This window comes from Falco punctatus (genome assembly GCF_963210335.1).
Source record: "Falco punctatus genome assembly, chromosome: 4".
NCBI classification, from domain to species: Eukaryota; Metazoa; Chordata; class Aves; order Falconiformes; family Falconidae; genus Falco; species Falco punctatus.
The window spans coordinates 28,302,846-28,320,931 of NC_137583.1; the positions used below are offsets into that span (position 1 = coordinate 28,302,846).

Sequence of the window (18,086 nt, forward strand, 5' to 3'; positions counted from 1 at the left end):
AATGCTTTGTTTACCCTGTTTGCCTTCCAACGTTGGATGCCAGGGATCTGTAGGAAAAACCGGGACTAATTTAGAGGAGAAGGTCATGGTTGGGCTCCAGGTTGCCCTTTTTAGGTCTTTTTGGTGGTAGACGATAGCATTTCTGACTGTGGGTAGTGTAACGCAGCTAGGGTTTGAATGCTGCAAGTGAGAAGTGTGAAAAATTCAGGGGATGTTCTAGGCACCGCTAGACAGAACTATATTGATTTAGGAGGAAATCCCAAGGAGGAAATAGTTCTTGTCAACTGATTACTTGAAGTTATGGTTATGCTACTCTTGCAGATGTCTGTAAATTAAACTGCCAGCAGTGGGCATCTACCGCTGTCATAGTGCTATAGGTCATCCATGCTGTAGGATTTAGTCTGATGCTGGCGTGACTTACCTGCCACGCAAATAGTGAGGGAGTATTTAGGAGTCAGGAGGAAGGCAGATGGTGCTTGGGAAGATGTGTACATAGCCCCCGTGTGGAGAGGAGATGGGGGACATGGTGTGGGACAGAGGGAAGCAGTGCCCAGCCCCTGGCAAGCAGATACTGAGGGACCGTGGTATAGGAGTATGAGTCCTGGGCAAAAAGGGGTGCCTGTAGATGATACTGTGACCTGAACTGCCACGTGCTGAATGCTTTCACGTGCTGGTGGTTCTTTTCAAGCTGAAATTCTGGACTTCCTTGAATTCCACCTCCAAGTTGCTCTCTTTCCTCCCTCAATTCATGTGGAGGTATTATCTACTAAAACAAGGAGGTCATGTTCATTTTGGGGAGATTTTCCTACCTCATAGCTTGCCAACAGTGCAGCAGCTGAGAAGTTTAAATTGGAATTAGCTGACATTTTCCTACTCTCCCAGGAATTCAGGAATCTTTGAAGAATGGCCCATCTATGTGGGCTGAAGATAGTGAGCTTGAGGGATAATTGATTCTGTCTGGAAACCTCTGTGCTGATCCCTAAACCCAGGAGGGAATGTTTGACATTGCTTACAATCAGTGGGGACTTTCTTTGTGTGTGTCTTTCTTTTACTGGATAGTTTCAGCTCAGAGTAACTGAAGATGGATTGAAGTGTAGCACCTAATCAGGAAGATGTGAAAAGATTTATTTTTCTTTACTTTACAGAAAAGGCCACAGATGGCTCTCTGCAGAGTGAAGACTGGACACTTAACATGGAGATCTGTGACATTATCAACGAGACAGAAGAAGGGTATGTGCTATTTCAGCAGACTTTGAAAGGTTCTTGAACACAATAATCACCCGGTTGTACTCAGCATGTGAGGAGGGGCAGTGAGTCTAGGGGCAGATGCTCATACTTTGAATGCAGTTTGCATGTGGGTTGTTTGTTTTCCTGCTCCTTAGACATTTCAGAAAATACTATATGATACAGCACTTTCTGTGGTCAGTCTCTGCTTGCAGGGCTGGCATAAAAACCATATTTTTGGAGAGGGTACCGAATTTGTATTTCTGGGGTTCTTGTTTTCAGCAGGTGTATCTCTTTGCAGTGCTGCAATACTATTAATTTCAGCCATTTGAATAGACAGCTTCTCTGATACATTTCCTTCAGTATCAGAAAAGCTGTGCTGCTTGCAGTTTGCTGGAGAACTGATCACTGGTCTTACACCCTGGGCTTTTTTCTGAGTGGCTGTCAATCTCTCCTGCTTGATCAACATCCTGCCTTTTTGAAAGGCCTCGGGCGTTGCTCTGGTCTTGACTTCTGTGATACCTTGTCTCCTCACATAATTCTGCGTGACCCTAGTTTGGTTGTAGTCAAGTGCTCTGAACTTAACATGCATACTTATGTCCAGCTGGAAATTGTAAAGGTTTCCTTTTCCCACAGTATATGGCATGTGAAAAGCATGTCTGGGCATCTTTTAAAAATGATCTGTTTCTCCTTCAGTCCAAAGGATGCCATTCGAGCACTGAAGAAGAGGCTGAATGGAAACAAAAATTACAGAGAGGTCATGCTGGCGCTGACGGTGAGTGGGGGCAGGCTGGAATGCCTCAAAAGGGCAGAACCCTTTTCTTTTGTCATTTTCCTTTTCCTGGCACTCTCCTGAATGTACACACTACTTGTTTTAACAGCCACTGTTCTGCACTTTTCTTCTCTCCAGTTGCCTCTTTGCTTCCTTGGAGAGAGTTGCTGGAAGCTTTGCATAGTTTTTTTTCCTGACTCAATTGATTCCTGCTTATTCTGGGACTCTTATTCATCCCAGCTACTGACTGAGGAAAGTTAAAGTAGCCCAAATGAGGCTGTGTACCCTTTGGGGCTTTCCCTTCTGTTCTCATTGCCATGTGTCCAGCCATTTCTCGCCCCCAGGACAACAGTTGTGGGCATATCTGCAAGCGAGGATGATGAACTTGCCATATTTTCAGCTTCATAAGTAACTGATGCACAAATTCCCATGTGAATAGATCTCTGTAGGAGAGTCACATTAATTTATGCTGATCTAATTTAATTCAATAAAGTATAAATTATATTCTGTGCATTTAGGCAGCACTGCTAAGGTGTGAGATAATTTGCCAGTGACCTTTCCTCCTGATGACTTTAGCTAGGGGTTTCCTGGGTAATGCAGCACTCCTGAAGCCATGGCGCTGGGCAGGCTCTGCACCACAGCAGTCTGAGGAATGAGCAGTAGCAACTAGATCGAGTTACACTGCTGTGGGTAGGTGATCTGTAGGTTTCTTTCCCAGAGCTCTTGTTGCATCTCCCTGACGAAGCATAACTGTACTTTCTGTCTTCTTGCCGTTTCCTATCCTGGATTGTCATTTTGACAGATTACCAAAGACCAAACCATGAGATTATCCATTGTGCAGGAAAGAGTGAAATTCATCAGGAATGTGTCTGTGTCATCATGGCTGATGAAAGTAGCTGGAGTAGAAGAGTAATTACAGGCTCCTCAGATACAGAGTCACAGTGGTTATTAGGCATGGCTGTAAGGAGAAGTGACGCATTGGATTTATCTCCATGCTAATCATGTTCTTCAGAGAAAAATCAACAGCTGTTCTTCCATGGCAGTTGAATGGCAAGTGGAAGGTGCCTCTAGCTAGGTTGCAGGGGGAAAATGTGTCAAAGTATAACCTGTCAGGGCATTCACAAGGGAGTGTTTTGAATGAGTGAAGATCATTCACCTGAATTCCCAGCTCTAAAACATGGCATACAGCTCAGAGCAACTGGGTCCAGCTGTGTTCCAGGTACATAGAAAGTAGAGTGCCACAGCATGATAATATCTCACTGTGACAGGATGTCCTCTGTCTTACCTGCTCTTGATGTGATGCTGTGTACTTAGCTGTTCAGCTGTGCAGGTTGGAAAGCTCTGCATCGAAGAGGAAGAAACTTTGTATTTCTTTACCTTGAAAACAGGCAAAGGTAGATGACAAAAGTGCCCAGTATGTTGATGTGGTGCGTGAGGCACATCTAAATGTATGTGCAGAAGGGAAGCTTTTTGCTAAAACTGGGGAAGAAAAGAAGAATTGAAATACAAATGTAACATCTTTATCTTCTCTCCCTCCCATCAAAAGTTTTAAAATTAAAAAAAAAAACAAAACAAAAAAAACCACAAAACCCCCCACAAAATCGGAAATCAACCACATCGGTGTTTTGTGTGTGATCAAGCTTTGCTCCAACAATGAATGTTTTTTTTGTGTGTGTAGGTGTTGGAGACCTGTGTGAAGAACTGTGGCCATCGCTTTCATGTCTTAGTGGCAAACCGTGACTTCATAGATGGTGTTCTGGTGAAAATCATCTCGCCCAAGAATAATCCCCCCACTATTGTACAGGATAAAGTACTAGCACTGATTCAGGTACACAGCTTGTCTCTGCTTCCATATGTTGCTGCCTGAAATAAGGACTGTCTGCTTCAGTGCTACGCATCGCTAAACATGCTGTCATCATTACAAATGTGGCAAGTTTTTTATATGTAAAAACAAACAATATATCCAGATTGGCAGGGAAGAGCAGACATGCACACGCATAGATATTTCATCCAGGGATAAATGTCTGGATTCTAGTTAGAGATGTACCACTCTACTGCAAAGCAAGAGGACTTAAATGAATGGCTTTGCAATTTAACAGTCACATCTAGAAGCTGGAGACCTGCTTCTGTGATGGGCTTGTCAGCTGAGGCCAGGAAATTTTAGAGGATCGTGCTTTTGCTGTCAGTTGCAGAACGCTTAACTTTCTGTGCCTGTTTCTCTGACCATAAAATGGAGCTGTTTCCCTCCATTAGAAAGCATTCTGATTCCTTTTAAAGATGGCTATAGAAAGTAAATGACCCTATTGGATTAAAATGTTTTTGGTGTCTCTTTTTCTGGTTATTGTGCAGTAAAAGTACACTGTCAGATCCTCGTCTGCAGTGAGGAAGTTCAGACATAGGCCTGACAGCCACTTCTCCTTCTGTGCAGCATAACAATAAACAGCCATGTTAATTCCATAAACCATTAGCAACACATGAGGAAACATTGGTGCCTGCCTGGAGGAAATCTGACAATTATAGGAAGCTTTATCACGAAGCTCCTACAGGCTATTGCATACACCAGAGACTAAAAGACACTGTGTATTTAAAATGATATAAACCTGCTCTAGTGTTTCTTGTGGGAAAGTATTTACAAATGTGCAGTATAGTTTTCACAATATACTTCTGATTCTTGTGGCAAAGCATGCATTTGAATTTCTGCCGGTTTGTTTGTTATTTGGATACACAGATAGGACATTGTTAGAATGTGACAAAGTAAGTGATTTCCAAACAGGAGATAGGCTGGGTGGGGGAATTAGGTGGGCATTGCATTGGGGTCTGTGGGGTCCCTTTATTTCTGGTCTCAAGGCCTTTTTAATTTTTATTTTTTTTAATCAGTGAAATTATTAAAAGCAATTCTTGTGCATCTGACTGAGCCCTCAGGTGTTTGTCTGTTTTGGTGGGAGAGCTGATGCATGCAGTGACCAGCAGATGAGGTTAAATACTGTCCCATAAAGAGAAACTATGTGTGTTTCCATACTGTTTGCCCTGCTGCAGTGTTTTAGAGAACATTGGTTACGCTGGGTCCTCAATGTAAGTGGCTTCCCAGTCATCGGTGTAACTAAGATGGAAGTGTTTGTAACATAACCCAAAAGCTGTAGTCATTGCCTCAGTGTATTAAACGGATTTATCTGAGTAGACTTAATGCAGTAGAACTAAAAGCCTTACTCTGGGTACTAACTGCCTTTTGGTATAAAAAGCCTGAGAATTATGAAAGTTGCCTGTGGGTGGGTTCTGTTAGTGTCTCTTTAGCTGGAGGTGGTAGGAGACTTTGTTTTCCAGATTGCCTAACGAGTTTGGAAAACTGATTGCAGCCACTCATTTCAGGTGCCCTATGGACAGGCTCACCCAAAATACCCTGTACGTCATGACCACTTTGCTCAGCTTAGACTTTGCTCTTTAGAGCTCCTTGCAGTTGGCATTAACCCTGTTCCAGGGGGCTGATGTCTTCTCAGCTCTGCTCCACTAACATTGCGTTTATCCCCTTCTGTAGGCTTTTTACAATTTGATTTTGGGGAACTAATAAGAACAGGAATGAGAGGATTAATAGTGCAGACTTGGAAGAATGGGAAGAGAGCTGTACAAACAGCATGTGTCTTCAGCCCTACAGATCTTGTACTCCTGTGCCTTTCCGTAGCAAGGGGAGATAAAGCTGCCATCCAATGCCTTGTCTAGAGACTTGACTGTTTTGAGATGTTGAGCATCTTGTGTCTCGCTTTCTCAGCCTATTTCCCAGAGTATATGAATTAGCACGTATTACATATTGCTTCCTTCTTCACCTTGCTAAAAGGCCTTGGAAATACTCCTTACTGCTGCACCTCTGGTAAGAACTGTATTGCATCAGAGTTTGTACCACCTTGCTGCCCAATAGCTGAGCACTGTCATCAAAGATGAAGCATGGGGAGGCTTTTAGTGACATGGCAGATTCTTTTGAGGTGAAGGGTACATCTGTTAGAAAGTGTCTGACGCTGGAAAAGTTGTCTTGGGATGAGCACTGATTTAGGGGCCAGATTTGCAATGGTATTTCATTAACCTGTTCGGGCACACTGAGGTGCCAAGTGGGATTTATACAGCAGCGCCCTTCAGTATCTACCTTTGATAGTCTGGCCCGAAGTCTTACAAGATGTGAATTCCATCTCCCCTCTGTGTGCGCTCATTTGCGCAACAGGCAAGTCTCTTAAGCTCTGTGTGTAGCTCCTTATCCATAAAGTAGAGCTAATGTTACTGTTGCCTAGTTGAATTGTAAGCTGTCTAGGACAGGGATTGTCTTACAGTGTGTGTAGACAGCACTTAGGACAAGAGCACTCTGTCCTGCCTGTGACCTCTGAGACACACACTAACACAGATAGAACCATAGAATGGTTTGGGTCAGAAGGGATCTTAAAGATCACCTGGTTCCAATCCCCCTGCCATGGGCAGGGACAATGCTTCCATCTCAGGCAAAGAAATCTCTAAATGAGTGTCTCCTTTTTCCAGGGAAGAGAATTGCAGAAGAGAGAATATATTAAAAAGGTGGAGTGCTGATGAAGTGAGTTCACTGTCGTTAGTGCCTACAACAAAATCTGTAGGAAGCCAGTAAAAGAGAAGATGCATTAGTACATCTCCCTGGACAAACAAGCCTCCTTGGAAGTTGGGGGCATACTTTTGCCTCTAAAGTTTCTTTTGAGTGATTATTAAAACATCCTTTGCCTAACACTTTACGCTTTTACTGGCAAATAGAATTGAAGTGGGGAGCACCCATTATGTAGAAGCATCATTCAGATGACTACTTACGTAAATTGAAAACGCAGAGAAAGCGCAAGGGTAGAGTTACTTGTAAAGTCAATATCCATCAGAGTTGGGGGTGGTTTGGAAGGTCAGTTTCAGGGAAACAGAATGGCTGTTTGCAGTTGAAGCTGTTTTCTCTCGCTCAGATAGGGCTGTTTGGACTTGTACTACATCAGAACTGGTTTTTACTGTTAATTTACATTTAACAAAGCTGAGTAGCAAGCCCAGAATTGCTACTTTGCAGCTGATAATGGATGGTCTCCTGGGCGTGTAGGGTAGGAAATGCTTTTTCTTAGGATTGAACAGAACAGGAATGTAAGTTAAATATTAATATTATTTCTTATCTTGCTTTTCTATCTTTGATGTCTCTCCTCTCAAATATAAAAAGTGGTTAAAAACAGCTTTTAAAGTAAAAATAGTCAAAGAACGAGTGTAAAAATGGTGACTAAATGAATTAAGTTCAGAGCCCACACATGCGTCTCACAGTACTTATGAATCCAGCACACTGATACTCTACCTCACATATGTGGGGGTTTGTGGAATGCTTCATTTTTAATTGAGTCATAATATTTCAATTTTTCCTTCCTCTAAATTTTTATTGGCTAATTTTACTTGGCTAATTGCCAGTAAAAGTGGGTAGAGGCTTTGAAGATACTGGGCTCCTAGCAGCTTCATGAGTACGGGAGGCTGGCTAGCAAAGAGAAGAAACACTTAGTACTCCCACTGAAGGGGAAGCTCAAATGTGAACTGAAGTCTCCTCAGACACCAGAGAAGTCATGCAGGAGAGATATGAGTGTTCTACCTGTGGGAAATTCTCCCTCTAAACTTGTTCTTTCTGACACACCAGGGTGTCTTAAGTGTTGGATACGCTCTGTAAGGACCCAGGCTTCGTTAGTTTTGCTGCTCGTGGGACTGCATGTTTCACTACATAAGAACCTTAGAAACTACCTTTTTTATTTAAGTTTGGTCCAAATGAAATACTGAAGAAAACTTGACAGCTGTGTTTTCTTCTTTGGCAGCAAATGAGGATATTTCACAAATTAAATTGAGATTATTTAAGATTATTGTTTGACTTTATGAATTTTGCTTAGATCAATTTAATTTCACACAGACTATTTCTGGTGGGTCACTGCCATACAATGTGGAAGAAAAGATCAGCATGTGATCACTGCTAAGTAGAGGAGATTGGAAGTGGCTTTCATTTGCATTTACAGATTTTGATGATGTCAGGGACTAGACATAGCTACTGTGCACTGAGCTCCTGTCTACTTTATATTTCATTAAAATATGTGTGTGACTGTCTTAATAATACTTGCAAGATATTTTAGACCAGGTCTAATGATTATAGCTTCTCTTTGAAGCTGAAATATATGAAAGCTTTTGTAGTCAGTATCTGAAGTCAGGATGGATCTGGAACTTCATTTGGAAGGTTCATGGATAATCCCTTATGTTTTCCAGGCTTGGGCTGATGCCTTCCGAAGTAGCCCTGATTTAACTGGAGTAGTGCATATTTATGAAGAACTCAAGAGGAAAGGTATAGAGTTTCCCATGGCAGATCTTGATGCTCTGTCTCCAATACACACACCGCAGAGGGTAAGCTGCAGCATTTGCAGTTCCAGGGGTATTTTCCCAAGATGTCAAAGTAGTTGGATAACTGCTCTTCTTTCTCCTCCTGTTTCTCTGAATTTGGCTCATTGTCTCACTCCTGGAAGGACATTTTTAATAGTGAAAGGGCATGTAGGAGAAGAATAATACAGCTGCATTTGACAGGCTGATAAACTAATGGTCTCTCCTTCCTTGAGCTAAACATCGGTGAGCAGAGAAAAAAGTTTGGAGGAGATTTGTATGCTTGTCTTGTACCACAGAAATACCAGGCAAATGCAGCTAACTTGTTCAAAGAGAGTCCATCAGGATATGTGGTTGAGACTTAATTCTTTTGCTCAAAAGTATGGTTGGCTGAGTTGGTGATAACCCTAAACCAAGGCCTGCCCATCTTTTTAAAGGTGTAGAGTCTAAACCTCCCACTGATCCCACAGTAATGTGAGGTTTTTACACCTCTGAACAGTTAGGTCTAGAAGGTTGACAGAACTGCTGCTAGGAAGTAACTTAATGATTGCAGGTGTTCTGATTATTTACTCTGAGAACTGAAGTTAATGAATCTTTGAAGTGGTAAATGCAAGTGGTGAAGGTCTGAAAGTTTACAGTTCTTGTGTCAAGATAAATTAAATTTGGTATCTGTGTAACATCATTTTTTGTAAGCGTGCAACTTAATTCCTGGTTTAAAATAATTTATAATTATTTATCTTTGGATCTTGTTTTTATTTTTCTTCTTGCTTTTCTTGTAAATTGACTAAAATGCACGTGGGTTGTGTCAAAAGACATGGACATGCATTTTCTGTTGCAGCTGTCTGTTTATGGGCTGGCCTGCCAGTCTGTTCTCGTAACGACACTGACCTTTTCCACAAGGTGCAATTATGTTCTATATTTGAGCACATTTGGCTTGAGGTTGCTTACAAAGCAAGTGTTGTCACAGTTCAGCTTTTGAACTCCTGTCTTTCTGATGTGGCAGAGTGTTCCTGAAGTTGATCCTGCAGCAAATATGCACAATTCACAGTCTCAGCAAAGGATGAGCACCAGTTCCTATTCTTCAACTTCTCCGACGACGTATTCTGCTCCTCAGGCTCCAGCTTTGAACGTGACTGGTCCCATCACTGCTAATTCTGAACAGGTATTGGGGTGATGGTGGTTTTGGTTTGGTTTTTTTTTTTTTTTTTTTGAGTTAGACTCTTTCAGCAGATGAAATTAGAAAACAAATTGCAGAGGAAATTTCGCTTTAACTCTTTTGACTTTGATTGCCTCCTCGGTCTGGTTTTGGTAATCTTTCCTTTTATTATATGCTGAAATCTAGGCCTTCAACACTTTGTGAGGTTTCCTGGCCATCCCTATCTGATATACCAGTCCACTCGGTGGTTATGCAGTAGGTTGACAGTTATTCTTGTTAGCCTCCCTCCTTTAAAGGCACAGAATGTCCAGCAGATGCAGGAAGTCGTAACAGGGAGTTAAGTCTGCATTTCTAAGACCTTTGCAATTGCTCTAATATAGGATCTTCTTTTCCCTCTGCAAAAATAATAACTTCAGAGCCGAAGATCCTACTCAGAACTTATACGTTCTCCACGCTTGAGTGAGACACACAAGGTATACTGGAACTGAGGTCTGTTTTTAGCTGCTGTTAAATTGCTTCGCTTCCATACAAGCGCAGCACATCTGGGTTTGCAATGACAGTGAATGGTTCTACAAAGTTCTTTTCTTTTGCTGTTGCTTTTCTAAAATTCTCTCCTGGGTAAACTTTTTTATCTTTGCTTCCCATCCCCACCCGCCCTGAATGTCTGGAGCCTCAAATATCAAGTCAGACAGAACCAGAAGTATCACAACATCAGTTCTTGAAAATGATCTGCAAAACCAAAAGATTATGCAGTATTTTGCTCTCTTTTTATCTGAATCTAGATTGCCCGGCTGCGCAGTGAATTGGACATTGTTCGTGGGAATACAAAAGTGATGTCTGAAATGCTGACAGAAATGGTACCCGGACAAGAGGATTCCTCAGACCTTGAGTTACTCCAGGTAACAGCTTCCTAGCCAGTATGATTCTGATCCTTTCTGTGCTTGAGTTTGTCAGCGGGGGGCGGGGGGTGGTGCTTGTTCTAGTTCACTGCCTTGGTTTGCTCGGTTTATGTAATGAATGTGGGCTGTGCTTGATCCTGGTTAGTCTCATCCCTTGATTTTCTTCATTTGTTAAAGCTTCCAGTAACAAGGGTTTCCTAACACTCCTTGAAACTTGTTCCAGTGCTTTCTTCTCAGTGTAGCTAGAAATTTTTCCCAACGTTGAATGTAAGGTCTCCTTTACCACAAAGCAGCTTAGAATTGCTATAGGCTCTGTAAGCCCTGAGCATTTCTGCTTCTTTTACATCCTCCATCATCACTTGTACAGTGTCAAAACATTCCCAGTCACCATGCTGGAAAAAAAAAGTCCATGTCTCCAGCTGGACTATATATTGCCAAGGGTCTGTGGATTCTCTGCCACTTGAAATGTTAATTATATATGAACTGTCTTTCCAGAAGATGTGCTGTAGCTTCTCCTGAAGGCTGTTTTAAGGCAGATGCTCAGACAAAGTTTTGTGCAGTCTGGAGGGTTAGACTGGGTAATCAGAAGGGATTTCTTTGCTAGAAAGTCTCGGTCCTGTGCAGCATTTTCTATCTCCAGAGGGAAAATGATGTAAGTTGAGCTCATGTCTCAGGCTTCATAGCTGGTTCTCTAAGCTAGTGATAGCAGGGTGGCCTTTTGGCTGAGGAAGGTAATACAGTACCACATGCAACACAGATGAGGAATAGTGTGATCTAGCATTCCAGCTGCTGCCCTTAACATGGTATTTGCCTTTCCACAGCTTCAGAAAAAGGCTTCTGTTTTGATCCTCCAGCAGGGAGGATGGGCTCCCACAGCAGTACATTTGGAGGAAGACAGGGAATTGCTCTCTGATACATCAGTTTGAAATCCATCCAAAAACTGGTCTCTCCCATGCAGCGGTATTGTGTTTGTCTCAGAGCCATCATGGCAGCTGATGAGAGGCTTTGCAATAAAGAGCCTTTCAGTTACTGCCCATTTGGGTCAGACTGCTGAAAACAAAAGAAGCTTCCAGGAAACCATGACAGACTAGAATAGCGTAGAACAGTTTGCTTACATTCAGAAACAAATACTAACATCTTGACAGCGTAACCTTACAGCATAAGCTTTAAGGTGAAAGAACTTGATCATAAAATGGAGTGACAGCAACGATTCTTTGTTCCAACTGGTTCCCTTCTTTGACTGATGCATCTTAAATCTGAATTACAAGAGCTGGGGAGAACCCGTTTTTTGATCACAAAGGATGGTTAGTCTTTTGAAAGCTGTGAGCTGGGTGCTGCATGCAAGAACTCCTTGCTTTGAGGTTTATATAGGCCTTCTCCTTAAATAATTCCTGACATTTTCTCCAACAGTCAAATGTAAACAGCTTGCTAGAGAGCCAGCTCTGAGCAGAATAGATAGGTACTGTCAGCCCTCTCGGAAAGGCAGCAAACAAACCTCTGAAATGTCACAATCTGCTTCTAAAGTGATGGGATCAAAACTGACATTGGAGAACACATTCCTCAAGCTGTTAAGGCAGCTGGATTGCACTAGGTGAAATTTATCCAGAGCTTAGGATGTCAGACCAAGCAAGGAAAACAAACACATTTTTGCTTTCATCCCCAAGGTTGTGTACCAACAAGTCATCCTTGTTTAGTGCTGAATTTTTGCTCTGAAGTGGAGCTGGGGGAAGGGGGGCTGTAGAAGATGACAGAGGGACATGCTTTAGTTGGAATGTCAGTGCTTATTGAAGTAAAACCGTGGGCCTAATCAGTGGCACCATGCCATATGTCACATTTCTTGTAGTTCCTCCTCAGCAGACTAGTTTTGACCTTTGGTCTTGAGGCCTTTCAGGAGTAAAGAATTCTGCTAAGTAATTTAGGGTGTAAGAGATGTCCTGGAATCATGAGAACTCCTGGTTTAGGCAAACTCAAATCTAGATTTCTCAGCATGAGAGATTTCTAAAACAAAAGCCCTTACCCTATGTTGTTTACAATTTTCTTCTGAAACTTCCCACTGCCTTTTTGCAGTCTGTTGTCTGTGGACTTGATCAGTTGAAGAGAATGTTTGTGTTTGTAGTTCAGTACTGAAGTGTGTATGGAGTGCCCATCTTTTCATGCTCCTGCTCAGTCTTTTGTGTTCACCTCGTGCTCTCAGTAGTTAGTAAGTTCTGTGTCCCCAACATTTCTCTTCCTAGCACACACTCAGCTACTTGTGGTAGCCCTGGTGAACTATGCCCCCCCCCCCCCGCCCCAACTTGTCTGCTTTTAGTTTTCAAGAATGATACTGCCAAAAAGAGCAGATTGAATTTTCCTTGAAAGCTCTCTTCTGGAAAGCTGTTGTATTAACATGTTTTATTCTTAAAACAGATCACTAAAATACCGGTATTTATTTTTTGAAGTACTCAGAGTTAAAGAAGAATCAGGATGTTGAATTGTAAATAGGCTCTCAAGGTTTTATGCCATCGTCTCTTGAAGGGTGTTTGATTAGATGTGCTTTTGGGTGACATTTAATCATGCAAAGATAAACTTGTCTTAGTATTTCTCAGCTGGGGGACGGTGTTTGACTGTGAACAGGGCTCAACTAAGATCTACTTATTGCTAGCTGCTTATCAGAATGTGTGTGCACAATGCATTCCCCCTAGGAACTGAACCGAACCTGTAGAGCTATGCAGCAGAGAATTGTGGAGCTTATCTCACGAGTGTCCAATGAAGAAGTCACAGAGGAACTGCTGCATGTGAACGATGATTTAAACAATGTCTTCCTCCGATATGAAAGGTGGGGCACCTTTTCCATTAACTATTTACTTTAGTTCTGGGTTTTCACTTAAGTGTAAAACAGGTCAGTTGACAAGAGTTGGTCATCTGGCCCAGTGGTCCAGTGTAACAAAGTGGTTTGGCTCTCTGCACAGAAAGCATTTACAAAGTCTTTCTATGGTTTTTATGGTAACATTCCTGTTTCAGTGGTTTCCTTTAATACTGTGATTTTAATATTTTGTGTGTGTGTGTGTGTCCTAGCCGTTGATTTTTTGTGGGGCTTATCCCTAAAATGCAGGGCAACCTTGTGCAAAACCCTCTGAACCAGCAGAGGCTTGAGTCTGCAAGTCCCTGGTATGCGGTGCTGTACAGATGTAGGGACTTGGGACCAAAAATAGCACAGCCACAGTCACTAGTTCTGCTTGGTAGCTTGGGCTCTGCACACGTGCTTGTGCTGCTTCCTGCCTTACTTAAGCAGGCTCCCGTGAGCTCTCTCTGTCTTCTGGTATCTGAGCTTTCTAGTTCCAGTATTGGTGCGAGGGGAGCTGTCTGAGGTGGGCGTGACCTTTGTGCACCTAAGGGTTTTGTTTGTAAGTAACACATAAAATCTTGAAAAAAGCCTGTCTTGCACCGAGCTGAGGTTTTGAAGAGCTGGTCTGCGGGAATCATCCCCAGGGGTGGGACTTGGGTCATAGGACTTTTGACATGTTAGACAAAGGCGCTGTCAGCCACATCTGCTGCAGTAGGTGACACGTGATACAGAGTCTTGGGAAAGTTTAATCTTCCCCTTAATGACAGGCCTGGGGAGTGAGGCACTAAGAGTACCCTTTGTTCCTTGCTCTTAGCACAGGGCTTTGTTTCTCAAGCTTTTAAAAATAAATTAGACTCTAGATCTGTGAATCTGTGCTGTCATGGCACAGGCTGGAAAGAAGGCTCAGTGGCCTCGATTTTGCCTTTGATTTAGTTCTTCAGAGAAGATTGGGGCAAACTTTGAAACAAATGCTGGCTTTTTATGTGAAATGTTTCATGCACGGGCATGATTCTACAAGTAGCAGAGTGTAACTGTCACTAGGGCTTAGTCTGGCCACCCTTAATATTTTTTCTGTTTTCCTCCATCTGCAACTTTGCTGACTCGAGCTAATGTATTTGTAGTCGTTATACCCTGAAAGGTGAGCTGAGTGATGTTAGCAAGCAATTTGTGGTAGAATAACTGCACTGGTCTGAGCGTTTCCATAAATTCCATTCCTCCTCTGCTATTCTAAAAGCTCCACATCCATCACGCCCGTCTCTCGTATGGGTGCCGAGCTCTGTCAGTGACTCAAGCAGGAGCTCTGGCCTTCGCTGTGAAGCTTTGGATGGAAATGAACGTGTGGTTCATAAGCCTTTTGGTGAGAAATATGAGGTGGGAGGTGTCTTAGGTTTCCAGCTAAAGGAGCTGGATTTCCAATAATAGTAGACACCCACAGTTTCCTAAAATTGAAATTTGGGCCTGAATTTGGTTTTGCTGCCTTTTAAGTCTGCATTTTTCTCTGTTACATTAAGAAAACATTTTTGTTCGCTTGAGATTCCCTGTTGTATTTTGTCCATATGGGAGAAAACCCACAGGGTCATATGAATATTACGGGCTTTTTACTGAAAAGAGAGGTTACATGTGAAACTACTTTTAAATGAGGAGAAATTCTAACCTCAGAGAAATGATGGTGACTTTCTTCATGAGGGAGACGGTTGGACTGACCTCAGACAGGCATTGGGAGGAGGTAGTTCCCCCTGCCCTTTTGAGTTCCTGAAAGCTGGGTGTAGGTTTGCAGTCCCAGATGCACATGCATTCGGGGAAGGAGTAGAGACAGCATCTCAACTAACCAGGCTTCTTCCCCTAAGAAGTATGAGAATTTTGATCCACTGTCATTACTTTTCATTCTTGGAAAGTACCAACCTATTTGAACATAGGTTCTGGCGATCTTTGGGTTGACCCAGAATGTTTTAAGAAATGAATCTGCTAATTGTTGTTTCCCTTGCCATGTGCTGCCTGGGTAGGGCTGTGCTAGCGTGCATATGGCTTCTAATTTACGTGTATTGCAGCAAGAGGGAGCTGTTAAGTGGGAGTAAGAGTTGCTGCAGTGCTCAGCTTATTTAGCTGGGACCATCAATCTTGCCACAGTTCCTCCTGTCCCTTGGCTAACAGAATAGTCTTATCACAAAGCACTTAATAAAAAAAACAAAACCAACAAAAACAAAACAAAAAAAACCCAAACAAAAAACACCAAACCCAAACCCAAAACCCAACCACAAAACAACCCAAAGACAAAACCTACAGTGTTTTTCAGGCCTGTGTGTGCTGCAGGATCAGATTAGTCAACTTGATATCTACATTTGCCAAGAATGCAACTTCTGCAACTATCCTTTCTTTGTCCTGGCTTGGAATTAAAGCTTTCAGGGTTCCCCCTTGAGCCAGCAAAATCTTCAGTGGCAAGCATGTTGTGGCTTTGTTGTAAACTTGTAGTTTTCGTTGGTTTTTGGTGGCTTTGATAGCCCATGTTGGGTGTTTTTTTTGTTTTTGTTTAAACAGATTTGAACGATACAGATCGGGACGTTCAACACAAAATGCCAGCAATGGAGTAAGTACCAAATTCCATTTATTATATCAGCAGGTACACTGTACTAGCTGGACTAATATCACTAGTATCAGACCTTCTACCTGTTTAGCCCTGTGTCCTGCCTGTAGCAGCTAATAGTGCATACCAGGAAAAGAGTGTAAGAATGTGGCAAACAGCAAATGACAACTTTTAGCTCGGAAGACACTATACTAAAACATCTATCTGTGTTTACAATCCATGATGGATTTTCTTTCCTTTAACTTTTTTGATTGATTTTGAGTCCATGTGAGCTTTAGGAATTCACAGTGTCCTTGAGCAGTGAGTTCCACAGTTTCACTATGTGTGCACACATTTATGTGAGTATTTATATGTAATAAATATTTTGTTCGTATTTGAGCAAGTCACTTAATGACTTTTATTTGCTCTACCTTCTTCACCGTGTCTTACCTAACCACTGTTCAGGTTAATTTTCTTCATGCCACTCATAATTTTAGGAAGCCCTTTCATCTCCTTTTTCAGCAACCCCTTTCCAAGCTGAAAAGTCACAGTTTTAATTACTCTTACAGTGAAAACTATTTTATAGTCGTTTCATAATGTTCAAGATCTGAGTTCATAATGAATTCATATGTGGGACTATTACATTTTCTGTTCTGCATTCTTCTAACCATTTCCTCTCTACTTTGCCTGTTTGATTGCCACTTCTACTGCCAGTGTGATGCAAACCTCAGCACTGGCTCTGCATTGTAACTTTAGTCAAAACAAAGAAGTTTTGTTTCTGAAAACAGTTTATGCCTAATGTGGAAGATGGTAGCAAATTCAGTTTGGCTTGGATCTGATGGTCTGTTGGTCCAGTGTTAAAAGGTGGAGAACACAGACACATTAGCTAAATCTGGAGAGATATCAGTGACCTCCAGGAGAGCTTCCTGTGGTGCTGAGCAGTCGAACTTGATGTTTTTTTGGTGCCTGACCCTTTTTGTCCTGTGCTTATCACAGTAGTGTCTGAGAGACTGGTCCATTTGGCAATATGCAAGAGATATCTTTTTAGGAAGTGTCCATTATTTTTTGGCTAATGTTGCACTGCAACAGGAATTGTCTGGCATGTGTAACTTGCTGTGTTTCTTGTGTCCCAACAGGTACTGAATGAGGTGACAGAAGATAATTTAATAGATTTGGGTCCTGGCTCTCCAGCTGTAGTGAGCCCAATGGTTGGAAACTCAGCACCCCCATCTTCACTTTCTTCACAGCTTGCAGGGCTTGGTGAGTACCTGATCAAACAGTGCTGATGAACGTGAGGCTGCGATGCATGGACTTTTTCAAGCCTAACCAGCCTGTGGATCTTGAACAGCATACAGGGGCTGCTAGGCAATCCAGGTGTGTGGTTGTGGGAGCAAGTCTGAGCGGTTGCTGAGGTCCCTGTGACCAATCTGAGTGCCCAGTACAAGCCCTTATCACAGTGGGCTGTGGGGATTTACAAGGAGCCATTTTTCACTTGTGGGTCAGGGAGTTCTGGCTCCCTTTGGCTCTCCACTGCCTGGTTAATGCAGTCGTGTCGGTAGCCTTTGGAAGGTTTGGGTGTGTGATTTACAGGATTAGGAAGGCTTTCCCACTCCTCTGCACTGGAATGATCTGTAACTGGGAACTAGGCTGGCACAGAGGGAGGGATTTATTAACCAAAGGGGAAACTGAAGGAAAGGGTGCAAGTTCTTGTTCATGGTAAAATTTGTACTACTACTTTTATTTCTTCTGAGGTATAGCTCTCCATGAAATCAGTCTGGTGAACGTTCTTGATTCCCCTTCTACAAATAATATTTCAAATCTTTGGATGAAAAGTATTATGAAATTGTTAGCTGTTTTACATTAAATCAAACCAAAGCAGCTTGATAGGATCACTTGATTTGACTGAAGGTTCTTCACCTCTTTTAGCATGGTGCCAATATCATACCGCTTGATTTGAAACTGTTGGTTTCACAGTCAGTAGCTGAGAGACAACGTTGTGGGGAGGACTGGTATCCCTGCCCAAAATTTTGGACCATGTTAGTGAATAGTAAATATCTCAGAATGAGATGGCAGCGGGTGCTCACCAATTACCAAATGCTGGTTTCTTGATGAGGAGTACTTACGGTGCGGTGCTTCCAGGAGGAGTAAGACAATCTCTATGCTTGTCTTTTAAGAAATGCATGATTAGCAGCCTCCAGCCTCTTCTGGCCAGAACTGTGCTCAGTGCTGCAACTGTTGACTAGATATCTATAGCTGTCCTGTGGTTGTTAATGACTTTC

At 42.4% G+C, this 18,086-nt stretch overlaps 1 protein-coding gene across 4 annotated transcripts in view; it reads left to right on the forward strand.

The window, feature by feature from the left end:
- Window positions 1-18,086, forward strand: part of TOM1L2 (target of myb1 like 2 membrane trafficking protein) — a gene marked incomplete at its 5' end in the record, with an annotated part of 58,994 nt that overhangs the window by 19,164 nt on the left and 21,744 nt on the right. For all 4 annotated transcript variants that reach the window (XM_080386549.1, XM_080386550.1, XM_080386552.1 and 1 more), the window contains 9 exons: window positions 1,146-1,230; window positions 1,921-1,999; window positions 3,675-3,824; window positions 8,261-8,395; window positions 9,372-9,530; window positions 10,307-10,423; window positions 13,105-13,238; window positions 15,783-15,831; window positions 16,944-17,067. In XM_080386549.1, coding sequence (XP_080242675.1) covers window positions 1,146-1,230; window positions 1,921-1,999; window positions 3,675-3,824; window positions 8,261-8,395; window positions 9,372-9,530; window positions 10,307-10,423; window positions 13,105-13,238; window positions 15,783-15,831; window positions 16,944-17,067 — 1,032 coding nt within the window. The remainder of the gene's footprint in view (window positions 1-1,145; window positions 1,231-1,920; window positions 2,000-3,674; window positions 3,825-8,260; window positions 8,396-9,371; window positions 9,531-10,306; window positions 10,424-13,104; window positions 13,239-15,782; window positions 15,832-16,943; window positions 17,068-18,086) is intronic.